Genomic DNA, 14,063 nt, shown 5'->3' on the forward strand with positions numbered 1-14,063 from the left:
CTAAACTTTCTTGGACTGATACAAGTTTGACAAAAATTTCCATATCTCCTTTGACTGCATGCCATAAATTATGGGATTTAAACTGCCAGGGATGAGATGATACAAAATAGCAACAAATTTTCTGCTGTCTGAGTACTGTGGGAAACGATGAAGAGTAATGATCAGCATTCCACTGAGCAACATAATCAGATATACAACGAGATGAGTGCTGCAGGTCTTCAAAGCTTTACTGTTCAGAGACTTGTTCTTACTGGTCAGACAGACTACTGTAATCTTGGTGTAGGTGAGGACCATGCTGCCTATAGACCCTGTGAACAGGACCACAGTGAAAGTGAGGCCATAGACATTATTGATAAACACACTCTCACATGAAAGTTTAAAGAGTGCAGCATTGTCACAGTAAGGGCTTCTGATCAGAGTCCTGCATCGGTTCAGTCTTATGGTCAGACCCAGCAGAATCCCGACCAAAACAAAGCCCACTCCCCAGGCAGAAACCGTCAGCTTCACTAACATCCTGTTGGTCATTATGGCAGAATAACGTAGGGGATTACAGATGGCCACATATCTGTCAAAGGCCATAATCATGAGCACAGTGTGAGCAGTGGTACTGAACATGTGTGTAGCAAAAGCTTGAACCACACACTCATAGTAACTGATGAGACGTTCAGAGGGAGGACGCAGCATGTCAACAAGTAAACGGGGCACCATGATAGAGTTTCCAAGTATGTCATTGACTGACAGGTTCCAAAAGAGTAGATACATGGGCTGGTGAAGGTTTTTGTCTATGAAAACAAGAGCAGCAATGCCAATATTTGCAGCAATTACAAACAAGTAGGATAACAAAAGAAAAAGAAACACAGAGTAGACAGAGCTCTTGGAGACATTTAAACCTTCCAGCTGGAGCGTGAAGCTGTTGTAGGTGTAGTTTTCCATCAACCTTTAAAGCAGGTGTTGTACTTTACATTAGGCTGTGATCACAGATTATGTCTTCCCTTTGTATTTCCTATTAGTTTTCCATCAACCTGTAAAAACGAAAAAATATCAAAAGCCTATTTTATGATAGAATTAGGGCTTGTTTCACTGATTGTGACCAGAAGATGTACCAACTATTACGGTCTCTACCTTGAATTTCTTGTCTTCCCTCTCTTGTGTCTCCCTGCTCATTGTTAACAATATCCACCAGCTCCAGTCAAGATCTCCATTGTTGGAAGGTTTTATACATGATTCCATCGTTTGGGGAATCAATGATCCTGACGTCAGATAATATGTGCAACATTGATGAATGATTATGCTAAATCACAAGTTGACTTGCATATCATTAACACCCTTCCTTACACAAAAACATTTTATTCTTTAGGGATTTTTAGTAGGGCTGTCAAAGTTAACACATTTTTATTGCATTAAAGGGACTATGAGGGGTTTCGGAAAGCAAAGTGTTTTCACACTACATTTTCCATGAGCCTCAGTGGTGAAATTCTTGGACTGGCGCAAGAGGAACGAAAGCAAAATAATGTCCAAGAACGTTTTCATTAGTCAAGAATGAAAGCCAGAGTTTCGATGATGATCAGATGGTAGTTCCGACCATTACAGTACATACATCACATTCACACACTGATGGTGGAAGCTGCCATGCAAGGCGCGAACCACGACCCATCAGGAGCAAGGTGGGTAAGGTGTCTTGCCCAAAGACACTACGGCAGAAACCGGGACAGAGCGGGATTCGAACCGCCAACCCTCTGATCATTGGACGACCCGCTCTACCACCTGAGCCACTGCCGCCCCAAAAGACAGACAGCCAGGATGCCGCCGCGCAGCAAAAGCATGATGAGGAGCCGACAGCTCAACTTACAGTAAAATTGTTATTTGTGGGACAAAAAAGAAACAAAGAAAATGTTTGTTGATTAGTCATGTTAAATACAAAAATAAGGGGCGAGACGTGCCGCCATATGCCTGGTGGTTGTTCTCACAGATTAAAGTGGCACTCAGAGCCTCATTTTGTATTTCATTGGATCAATCTGAAAATGAGGAGAAAAGTCAACAGAAATTTTAGTAACTTGAAAATATGATGAATAAAATGATAATCAAGGCAGTGTCTCGATGAGTGCTTTGCCTTTTTGTTAAAATTATGACACTGTCAATTCATAAAAATCGCTTCTATACCAACTTTAAGATTTGAAGTACTCTTTTTCCAGATATGGGTTATTTCAAAGCTGTCAATCAGAGCAGCCTGGTCCACATTTTGCTGGTTATGCCTTTCCACAAGCACCGTTAGGTAGGCATTGATAATAAAATGTAATCATATCCATTGAGCATACATACATTGCACTGAATAGTGTATAACTTCCTCTCTCCTACTGCACCCACTAATGAGGAATTCCGCAAAGGAACTGATTTTGCAGTGATAGCAAAGAAAAATGAAAAATTGGCCTACCTCACTCTCAAGCTCTTCTTTGGGCGCAATCCTTGCAATGTCCAAGCAGAACAATTTATAAGGCCCAATTTTGGACAGAATTACATGGGCGTTTTGTAATTTCCCTGCCCACACCTCATTCACATCCACTAAAGATAAAGTATCTGTATTAATAATTTGTTACTGGCCTATCCAGTCAGTAAACTACAATTTCTTAATAGCTGAAATATATCTATAGATAAATCTGATATGTGTATGCCTTTCCATTACTGAAGATAATGAATTTATCGTCAACATACATTTTTGTATCTCTGATTCAGTATAGTATGTGGCGCTTGCTGCCCCTGAAGATGTGGGTCTTGGTATCAGGTTAGGAGGTGCAGTTGCCGTGGCTTGGCCCACAGGTGGAGTGATGGCAGGAGTGGAGGCTGCCATGGCCTGGCCCCCTGATCCTCTAAGGTTCAAGCCATCCAGGACCCCTGGACCAACGTTTGACACCACCAGAGCATGGTCTCCCATAGACCTGTTTCAACTTTTTTTCTCCGTGTCTGTTGTAAATAGAATAATGGCGCGTTTCCACTAGTGCGCTTCGGCTCGGCGCGCTATTTGCGTGTTTCCACTAGCACGCAGTACCTGCAACCAGGTACGCTTTTGGTATCACCTCAGCCCTGGTTCCAAGCGAGCCGAAGCGTTACTAAAACGTGACGTCAGCCGACTGCCTTCCACTGATTGGCCGATGAGTGTCGTCACTGGAAGCGTCATAACCGCGCGACGACCGACAACAAATGTTCCTGCTGAAGCCCGTTATTACGTGACTTTATTAAGTTTTAATATTTTTTCATGCGAGAAAGTAGTGTTTAGATCCCCAATGTGCGGTTAGTTTATCCAAACGACGGCTGTTTAGAAGTTTGCCCCGATGTTTTTCGGAGAAGTGAAGCTCCAGATCCGAGCAGCGACCGCGACATCATAGAGGTAGCAGCCCGGCTCCTGACGTGCTACGCCGGCCAGCCTACGGTCGTCTACCCGGGGAGAAAACGAACGCTAATTAACTTACCCGATGGCTTTTAGAGGTTTACCAGCGGCTGGTTAAACTCTTTTTAGGGGATAAATGTTGGTCTCATTGATGAAATCTAACAATTGTGGCTGTAGCAGAAGTTTGTTTGTGGTTAGACACACAAGCAGCACTGCCTTGGGGTCTGTACGCACAGAAAACACCACATTTACATCAATAAATAAATGTTTTACAATGAACCAGGCCGATCTCAGAGCTGGCAAGACTCTCCGGTAAGGCATATTGGACGGTTAAATGCCATTAACGGGACGAGAGCAGTCAAAACGTCGGTTTAAAGCTATAGCTACAGCGAGGGTAGGTTCACTTCCTGTTTACAAAGTAAAAGCACCAATTCTATCGTAATGGCTTTCCTTATGATAAAAGGCAACGGGTATTTTATTTTGTGAAAATAACGGGAAGTGCGTTCACTACGGCTAGCTTTAGTAACGCCGACTTCGTCGGAACAAAATTGTAAACAGCTGGTATTTTGTCAGATTTTCAACACGTTGGGGATCTAAGCGACTACTCTCTCGCATATATTTACAGAGTTTAGAGCGTTGCTCGGCGCCGTGTAAATGACGTCACTGCGGTTTCGCGCAGCCGTGTTATGACGACCCCGCCCACGTCAAGGAGGCACTAGTGATACTCAGTTGTAATGGAAACACAACCGAGCCGAGCCGTGCTAGTGGAAATGCGCCATAATTGAAAACACAATGCAGCCAAACGTAAGCGGGCTGGAATATCCTTCAAATGGGAAGTTCTCACAGCCAAGGACTTCTACATATTTTTAGCAATCATCCTCTTCACTGGCCTGGTGACGGTGCACCATAGGTTCGATTATTGGAGGAAGACGTGGCCATACAACTTCCACTTTCCCAGTGAAAAAATGCCACGGAACCGTTTTGAAGCTATTTTGTGGTCACTTCATCTCAATGATCCAAAGGAAGAAGGGGACAATGACAAAAAAGAGAACACCCCTGAGTATGACAGGCTTTTCAAAATAAAGCCTCTCTATTCAGAGATAGAATGCCTGCAAAGCCCTTTTCCAGCCTTATCAGAATTTGTCCATTGGTGAACGTATGGTCGCCAGAAAAAAGCCCGTATCAGCATGAAACAATACATGAAGGACAAACCAACCAAGTGGGGTTTCAAACTGCTTGTCCTAGCTGATTCCTCAACAGGGTACACATGGAATTTCTTTGTGTACACGGGCAAATAACTGACCGTCTCAGGCCAAGGGTTGAGTTACTCTTCCATGATGGACCTTCTGCAATTTTCTCTACTTGGGAGTGGATATAAGTTGTACACCGGCAACTTTTACACGAACCCCACTCTGTTTACAGATTTATATTTAAAAAGCATTGGCTGTTGTGGGACAATAAGAAAAAACGACTTGGGTTCCAACAGACCCAGAACAATGACCTACCAAAAAAGGCTGAGAGGGGGGATCTACGTTGGATCAGGGATGGCAAACTCTTGTTTGTCAAATGGATGGACACAAGAGAGGTCACAATGTGCTCCATGCTTCAACAGGCATACAATAATCAAACGGTCAAAAGAAAGGTAAAGGAGGCTGGTGCATTGAGGAGCAAAGCCATACCTGTTCCAGGCTATATTCTCGATTATAATCAGTATATGGAAGGTGTGGATTTATCAACACTGATGTGTCCACCACAAAACAATTAAGTGGTACAAGACGGTTTTTTTTTAATATCACTTTGTGGACACAGCTATCTTTTACCCAAGGAACTGTTCAAAGTCAGACAGGACCCCGCCCTGAAAAAGCCCCTAACACACAAGTTTTTTTCAAGAGAAGTTGGCTAAAGAACTGCTGGAACTGGCTGAAAGCTCAGCAGCAGCTGCAGCAGCCCCACACCCCACTCCTAACACTTGCATGCCTGCATTCTACAGTGGCGAGTCTAGGACCAGGAAGCATTGCAAGAGATACCCAGAGTAAAAACAGCAGTTTATTGTAGCAAGTGCAACGTTCTTCACATCCACCAAAAACTGCTTTCAGCTTTGGCACTAGACTCTGTGTCATTCCTGTAAATTATAGTTCTTTTTGTTTGCTGTGTGTTTTTATAGTTCACAGTTACACAATAGTACACAAGAACTTGCTTTGCAATTTCATGGAAAATATTTTATCTTATTTTATTGTAACAGAAATGCTTGCAGTGTGATACAAGTAAATCTGGTCCATTTGGACTCAAGATTCAATTGCTTATTGAATATTGTTGTATTTGGATGTACTGAACCATTAGTGATATACAAATGAAAAATATAATATATAATGTCACAAACTGGCTCAGTGGATGTGACAATGAGGGAGACCACACAAGGTTTAACTAAGAACAAATAATTTATTATAACTAAAACATAAACCAAATGTACAATAAGGTGTGGAAGTCTGTAGGATTTATCATGAGTGCAATGCATGGATGAGTGGTCTGTGTGCTGTGGAGGTGTTGAAGGTGCAAAACCAAAACCACAAAGGATATCAGCGAGCTGAAGGGAGAGAGAGAGTGAAGCACATGGCCAAGCCTTTATAGGACAAGCCCAGGTGTGGCGAATCAGCTGACGACCCTAAATTGGCTGCCAGGTCAGCCTCCAGCCCATGAGAGGGTCGTCATACCCCCCCCTCTTAAAATCAAGGTTCCACCTTGACCTCTGAAACAAAAACATAGGACAACCATATTATATAATGTATAACACAAATATTTTAATGTTCCCTTGGTTGGTGGTACAAGGCAATGTATGATGTGAATGATCTACCAGCAACCACCATCACGCAGTCCTACCAGATCTGTACCCTCACCCAGCAACCTTGGATCCAGAGGAGCAATGGGCTCTTTGCACAGCTCCACTACTTCCTGAACTTAATGCTGCTCCTTTATTTCCTATCTTAGGCTGTATTCGAAACATACTATACTGCTAGTACGTACTGATTTGGCCAAAATGTAGTATGCAGTATGCAGTATGCGAACAAAAGCAAAATCTGCAGTATGCGAAAAGTTCCCGGATGTCGTACTGATTCGGAAAATATTTCCAGTATGCATCCGACCAGACTACTCTGCCTACTGTTTCCCACAATGCAATGTGTTGGAACCTGGCTGGACGAAAAAATGGCGGAGCAAGGCAGCCAAAGCGGCGTCCCTCAGGAATACAAATGTAAGTACCACATTTAAAATTTCACATCCGTAATTTGATGTACGCGAGTGATCGGAGAACAACAAATGTAACGTTACGTGTTATTATTTATGTATTTATTAATGTGTTAGGGACAGAGCAGGACACGGAGCGGCTGATACTGTGGCGGGCTGCCAACGACAGCCTCTTCAGCGGCAGGCGAAATGCCGCCCAAAAAGGTTTCGAGTAAGTTTGGTAATAGTTTAATAATTGAATAGTTAAATACATAGAAGGGAATTAGTTTATATGTTACGGGGCGCATTTCTGTCACGGTGCCGCTGAGACGAGGTGGGATTCGTGGGCGCTGATCTTGCCAGGAAGGGGGGGGGTTGTGTTATTTCATCTTGTCGTGCTCCTCTGTTAGATTTTATAAGTGTGATACCGCTTCGTTGGATCTTTTGTGGAAGTAATTAGGTTTATTTCTTCCTTTTTTTTCATCAGAGAGTTCATCAGGGTGAGCGACTTGGTGGGGAAGGTGGACCCCACCAAGGTAAAAAGGAAGTGGGAAAACCTCAAACAAAAATATAAGGTAAGTTTTCAAGCTGGCAAAGTTGCAATACCTTGTAGACAGGCAGGCAGGTAAAATGAGAAAATGTAAAGGATAAATGCTGTACTAAAAATGTCTAAGATGCTTGAAGTGTGTGTGTGTGTGTGTGTGTGTGTGTGTGTGTGTGTGTGTGTGTGTGTGTGTGTGTGTGTGTGTATGTGTATGGTGTTGTGCAGGAGTTGAAAGCCCCGAAGACAGGGGTTAGCACAGAGGGAGGAGAGGCCACTGCCGCATCCTGGAAGTGGTTTGATTTAATGGATGAGTTTTTGGGCCGGAGGCCCAGCATTGTGCCTCCGGTCTCCATTGACTCATCCAGCCAGGATGTGGTAGTGGCCTCTCCTCCCTCTGAAACGGAGGCTAACCCACCACCAGCAAAAAGAAAGAGGGGGCCTGAGTGGCTGCAGATGATGGCAAAGAAGGATGAGGATAGGGAGCGTGTGTGTGTGGAGAAGGAGGAAAGAAGAGAGAGAGAAGCGAGGAAGGAGAGAGAGCGGCTGGAGAGAGAGGAGAGGAAGGAGAGAGAATCACTGGAAAGAGAGGAGAAGAGGGAGAAAGAGCGACTGGAGAGAGAGGAGAGGAAGGAGAGAGAATCACTGGAAAGAGAGGAGAAGAGGGAGAAAGAGCGGCTGGAGAGAGAGGAGAAGAGGGAGAGAGAATGGAGGCAGTGGATGGAGATGAGGGAGAAGGAGAACTCTGAGCGGGAGGAGAGGAGGGAGAAATCCATGATGATGATGTTGGAGAGGGTGATGAAAAAATAAATTTCACTTTTCCCATTAAAGCAGATATCAGTGGAATGTTTTTGTTAATATAAGTCCTAAATAGTCCTATTTTCCGTCAGCAATCACTTACATGAAGTATTTCAGCCTAAACACGAGTCTCTCCGTCACTCTGCTCTGCTGTAACCCGAGGAGAAAATTTTCCTTGTGGGATACAAGTGTTATCCAATGAGGAGAGAGAACGGCATGAAGGGCTGTGTGTGCAGCCAAGGGATGCGCGTGAATGTGGTGATGTAGCACGAGGACCAATTGGTGCCTGACAAGGGCGGGGGCTGCTAACTCATGGTGCGTTCAAAGAAACTCGTACTTTGTGTTTTTCCTTCCTGTGAAGTCATACCAGTTCGATCTGGTACGAGTTCACGGGTCGGAAGTTACGAGTGGCCGTTATAGGGAACTTTCACAGACAACAGGATGGTAAAAACACGAGCTACGGGTTACCTGGAACGCTACCAAGTCGTAGTTGTGACTTGAAGCTGTAACTTACGGTTTCAAAAGCCTGCCTTGAACGCAGCATTAGCCGAAACGGCCGTGAAGCTGATATCTCCTTTAAGTTTGTTTCTAGTGTCACTGGTGTTCAAATTATGTCATCCCAGAAATATAACAGTATGATAACATGCATAAATGTATTTGTATGTTGGTGACAAATGTTATAGCATAGTTTTTACAGTTAGTGTCAAAGGGCTTCACATAGCATCATAACAACATCCTCTACCCTTAGACCCTCACATCCACTGAGGAAAAACACCCTTTTAACTCTTTCGCGACCATTGACGAGTAAACTCGTCACAGCCTGCCGAACGTTCACGACCATTGACGAGCAAACTCGTCAAAACCGTTTTTTTACAGATTACGATAATAGACACTCTGAGGTACCCTGTGTGTGAATATGGTAGTCCTCTGATATGTAAAACTGTTTTAAACTAAAATCAAAACATAATATTTTTTATAAACTGTGTGATCTTGGTTTTGTTTGAGTAATCGTTCTCCTTGAATGCTGCTGTGGGGACAGCGTGCAGCGCTGTGCGGCTGTCGGCTACAGTGTTGCGACTTTCTCGCTGAATCTGGCGACTTTCCAAACCCTCTTTTGACAAAAGCGACCGACGACAAATGTGGCGACTTTTACCGGTGCTGTTATAAACGTTTATGGTTTGGAGACTCGGATCTGAAAGCCCGTTATCACGGCTGTTTTCACGGCGCTGTGCAGCAGAGCGGGCGCTCTGCAGCGGGGGCTGTGACCGGCCGCCCCCGCCCCAGAGCACCCATCGCCGGCCAGTCACACAGCAGTGTCCCGGAGCTGCTGCGCTGCGGCCAGAGACCCACACCGCTGCACCGCTGCTCTCCAGGCTGCCACACCCCCCAGATATGCCTACAAATATATTTATTTAGCCGTAGAAATGATTTGGGAGACATGCCACACTGCAGAGTAGCGGTAAAATGAGCAGATTGCCACTTGACACAAAAGTGCGTTTTTCTCTGAAACTAGAGAGGGAGCTCCGTTTTTGGAGAAACCCAGCTCTCTTCTTCTACTTAGTCCTCACGAACGAAACGGCGGAAAAACTCGCCGTTTTTTCGTGGAGCACGTTGTAAAGTCACTCTTCAATCACGTGAAGACCGTTTGTTTCTAGGTGACGTACAGAGTTCGGTTCGACGTGAGATAAAAGGTAAACAAATAGCCAAAAACATGTGGTCCTGAGCGGATGTGCTGAGGAATTAGTGTGGTCGCGAAAGAGTTAACAGGGAAAAACCAGGAGAAAGCTCAGGGTGAGCAACAGAGGAGGGATCCCTCACCCAGGACGGACAGACGTGCAATAGATGTTGTTACAGACAAGAAAACAGTTTACAACAGAATGTGGGAGACATGGAAATGGACAACGAGCTAATGGAGGCAGCTTCTGCTGGGGGTACAATCAACTAGATTGAACAAGAACAATTATTCAATTATTTATTTTGAAGTAGGGACAGGGCACATGAATGAACATTTCAACAACAATAACACAATACATTAAATTGATTAGACAAAGAAAAGAAGATTGAACATAAACAATTTGAAAAGTAACTCATAACTATGTACAAAAATTAATGTCTTTAATAGTCATGCTCCCGCAGTGCAGGGATGACCCCTCCAGGAGCAGACACCTCTGCTGCCAGTCGTGCCCGGACGTTGTCCCCTGGCACCTGATCTGCAGGCTGGTTTGCCTGCTCGTCCTCTCCCTGGTCGAGCCCTTCCTCCACATCTGGCTCCGCCTCCACCAAATCCCCATTGCGGATGGAGAGGTTGTGGAGGAAGGCACAGCAGGAAACCACCACCGGGACGAAAGTCGGTTTAACCTACAGGACCAAAGAGGTGAGTTATGTCATTTTAATCCTAGTTCATGAAAATGCTGTGTAAACTATTTTGTAATGACCCTCAAATGTTTTTCCCTATACTTGTGTATAATGTACTACTCAGCTGTTAGCCATTAGGTAGTAGTTACATATAACATACTACATTTACACACATCTTTTGCTCTCTTTTACCTCAACAGCCTTAAGGAAAATGCTCCGCCACCGGGTTTTCATCATCCCGAAGGACCTCTCCACAACACATCTGGCCCTGGAGTGGTGCCGGTTGTACCGTGCCTGCACGGGGTTCTGGACCGGCTCCCTGTACGGGGTGATGAGGGAGATGGGAGCAGCCAGGCAGGGATAACCCCCATCCCCAAGGATGATCCAGCCCGGGGGTGGGTAGAGCTGCCTGTAATAAAGCGAGCTCCACCGCAGGACCCGTGCATCATGGACTGCACCAGGTAGGCCTGTAAGTAGTGGTTGTGAAAAGACAAAAAGAAAACTGAGTACTTGATTGCAAACACTTCTGATACACACACCTTTTATATAACAAATAAAAGCAATCCACATTCCTCAAATAAATCGATTATCGAAAAAAAACCACATCAGTGTTATGTAAGTAGTGGAAGCCCATAATATATTAATATTGATGTATCATCCATACCAGTGAATGTGTTCAAGAACACCCCTTTATGATCACACACGGCCTGAAGCTGAATTGAGTGGAAAAGCTTCCTGTAAAAAAACAACAACAACAAAACAATTTAAAGAAATCACTTGATAGTTCACATTAAGATTAGAGCTGCAACAATTAATTGATTAATCAAACAGTAACTGATTATTTAATTAATCACCAACTATGTTGATACGTAAACAATCGGTCCAAATTCTCTGATTTCAGCTTCTTAATATGAATATTTCATGTTTTTTTATTTGGTTCCTTTATGACAATAAACTGAATATCTCTTTGGTTTGTGGACAAAACAAGACATTTAAGGATGTCATCTTGTGTTTTGGGAAACACTGATATTTTTCTATATCTTTTAATGTTTTATTGACCAAACAACTAAATGATTGATGGTTTAAATAATAGTCTGATTACTGATAATCAAAATAATCATAAATTGCAGCCCTAAATAAGGTGGGATTAAATAGCGCTTGTATGCAAGATACCTGTTTAGGTAATCCTCTTTGTTCGCTGCAGGTGGCTTTATCCTGATGTGCGTCCCGTCAATGCAGCCAACAACACGGCAGAAGGCACGGGAGCCAGCCAGGTGGGCAAAGCCTTCCCCAATGCCCTCCAGGTCATCTGCAGCAGGAAAATGGATGACCCTTGCATAGATGGCCATGATGTTGTCCGCCACTCGGTGCACAATATCATGAACTGTGGTGGTGGGGATATCAAAGGCCTCCGATACCACCCGGTAGGAGGTGGCACTGGCCAGCCAGTACAAGAAGACTGCAGCCTCCAGGTCATCTCCCCATCCGTGGTCCTTGTCACACCCCAGAGCCTCGACCAAGGCATTTACGGTTTGCCTTGAAAGCTGGAAGTCTCGCCGCAAATCCCCCTCTCCCAAGAAGAGGTGGACCATGGGAGTGTGGGCATTTAATCTTAGATACTGCCCTCGAAGCGCAGCCTGTGAGAGTAGGGGCAAATGTTATTTCTTTGTTGGATAACTCAACATGACTCTTTAAGTTATCTTATGTCCCCAAGTTAACTATTTCAAGAAGGACTTGTAAATTGTTTCTTAATAAACGTGTTTATCTCTGAATATTGTTTATTGATTTATATGACATAACTGTGCCCAGGTTAAGAACTAAAACTGACCCTAAAATACTCAAAAGTGTTTGGTTTACTTACATTGGCTTCATATTCGCATATGGCGAGGAAATTTCTCCGGTTCCTCTCCCTCCTCCGTCTTCTTCGTGCCACATTGTGGCCTCTCACTACTGACAGATAGGACATCTGTAGTTCTATCTATTGTCCTATCTATCTTCTATCTATTGTTCTATCTATTTATCTATTGTCCTATATATCTATCTTCTATCTATTGTCCTATCTATCTTCTATCTATTGTTCTATCTATCTATTGTCTATCTATCTTCTATCTGTTGTCCTATCTATCTTCTATCTATCGTTCTATCTATTTCAGTTCTGTTTTCTCCTTTGTCTCCCTCAGTTTTTTTCCCGCCACTGCTCACCTTTTATACTGTCCATAAGCGTTATGACGTCGTTGTCACGTACAGTACAGCGTTTGTTTACATACATAAGTACAGTGGCAGTGCATAGGCTACTTGACTATTGTGATGAAAGCATATAGGTACAATAGGAATCCAAGGTGTTGTATATTTAAGAAAAGAAAAACAGTACTCTGTTGATTAACTGTCTTTTATTAATATTTTGTGATTTGTGTACAGTGGCCCTAGGCAACTCTGCTCTGCTGTCCAATACACATAGGAAGCTTCACATTTCATTCAAACAAACGAATGCTATTGACACAATTGTTAGCTTCATCAATGAGACCGACATTTCTCTCCTAAAAATAATTTAACCAGCCGGTGGTAAACCTCTGAAAACCTGCGGGTAAGTTAATCAGTGATCGTTTTCTCCCTCAGGATCAAACGTAAGCTGGCCGGTCGAGCAGCTCTCCAGACCGGCTGCTGCCTCTGTGATGTCCCGGTCGCTGCGGAGCTTCACTTCTCCGAAAAACATCGGAGCAAACTTTTAAACAGCCGTCATTTGGATAAACTGGCGGTATATTTGGGGTCTTAACAGTTACTTTCTCGCATGAAAAAATATTAAAACTTAATAAAGTTACATAATAACAGCACTAGAAGGGGAAATGAAACAGCTTTTCGTCTGTTTACAGCTACTGCTACCGGTTGCTGTGAAATGCATTCTGGGAAACTCGTATACTGCATACTGCGGTGATAACGGCGTCGGTCTGCTGAAGTAGTATACTGAATCCCACATTCAGTATGCAGTATACAGTACATATAACGCAGTATGTAGTAGGCAGTACGGTGGTATGCGGTTTCGAATACAGCCTTACATTATTGGACAGCCTGATTAATCCAGGTGTGTCTGACCATTGTGACTACTCAGACACACCTGGATTAATCAGTTTGTATTAACCTATATTTAAACCTGTGTGCACAGATCACAACATAAGCAAATACCATGCGTAACTGGAATGAAAAAAGAAACAGCTGTGCGTAAAGGAGGCATTGCGGAGCGTCTCTCTTTTTCTTTTTTCTTAAGAATTTTCCTGAGATGTGAGATGCCGAATATCTGCTCACTATCTGATGCCGAGGCTGATTGTGGTTTGCTGAGAGAGATGATAGTTTATTTGTTTTCAGTTTTTCGTTATGGTGACAATGCGGCCGCTTGCCCGCTAATAAATCAATAAGTAAAAAAATAAATATAGCGGATCATCGCAACGGCACAGTGTGTAGTGTCAACATAGCAGCGACATGCAGTCATCCACCCTCACTGTCCTGCTCTTGGGACATCCACGGCTGATTAGTCTCAGTCCCTCCCTGGTTTTATCTCTGTTAATTCAGTCAGGCTGAGTTTCCATTACGCATGCCGACAGCCTTTGATCTGTCATCAGTGTCACGAGACAATCGATATAGATACGTGTATGTGCTGATTCAGATAGTTACAATAAATAGTGGTTATTGTGATTATTTATTGCATTTAAATGTGCCTGGAAGTGTGGAAAACCTGCCTGTGAGGTCTTGGTGACGTGCGCGCGCTGCGCTGGC

General features: G+C 43.7%; 1 protein-coding gene across 1 annotated transcript; it reads right to left on the minus strand.

The window, feature by feature from the left end:
• On the minus strand, window positions 1–933 carry LOC310997249 (olfactory receptor 8G17-like; the record flags this gene model as incomplete). Its single annotated transcript, XM_083986925.1, has 1 exon — window positions 1–933. The coding sequence occupies one exon, from the start codon at window positions 931–933 to the stop codon at window positions 1–3; it is 933 nt and encodes a 310-aa protein (XP_083843051.1).
• Between the last annotated feature and the right edge of the window lie 13,130 nt (window positions 934–14,063).

The sequence above is a fragment of the Trachurus trachurus genome, assembly GCF_905171665.1.
Source record: "Trachurus trachurus genome assembly, chromosome: 14".
Taxonomy (NCBI): Eukaryota; Metazoa; Chordata; class Actinopteri; order Carangiformes; family Carangidae; genus Trachurus; species Trachurus trachurus.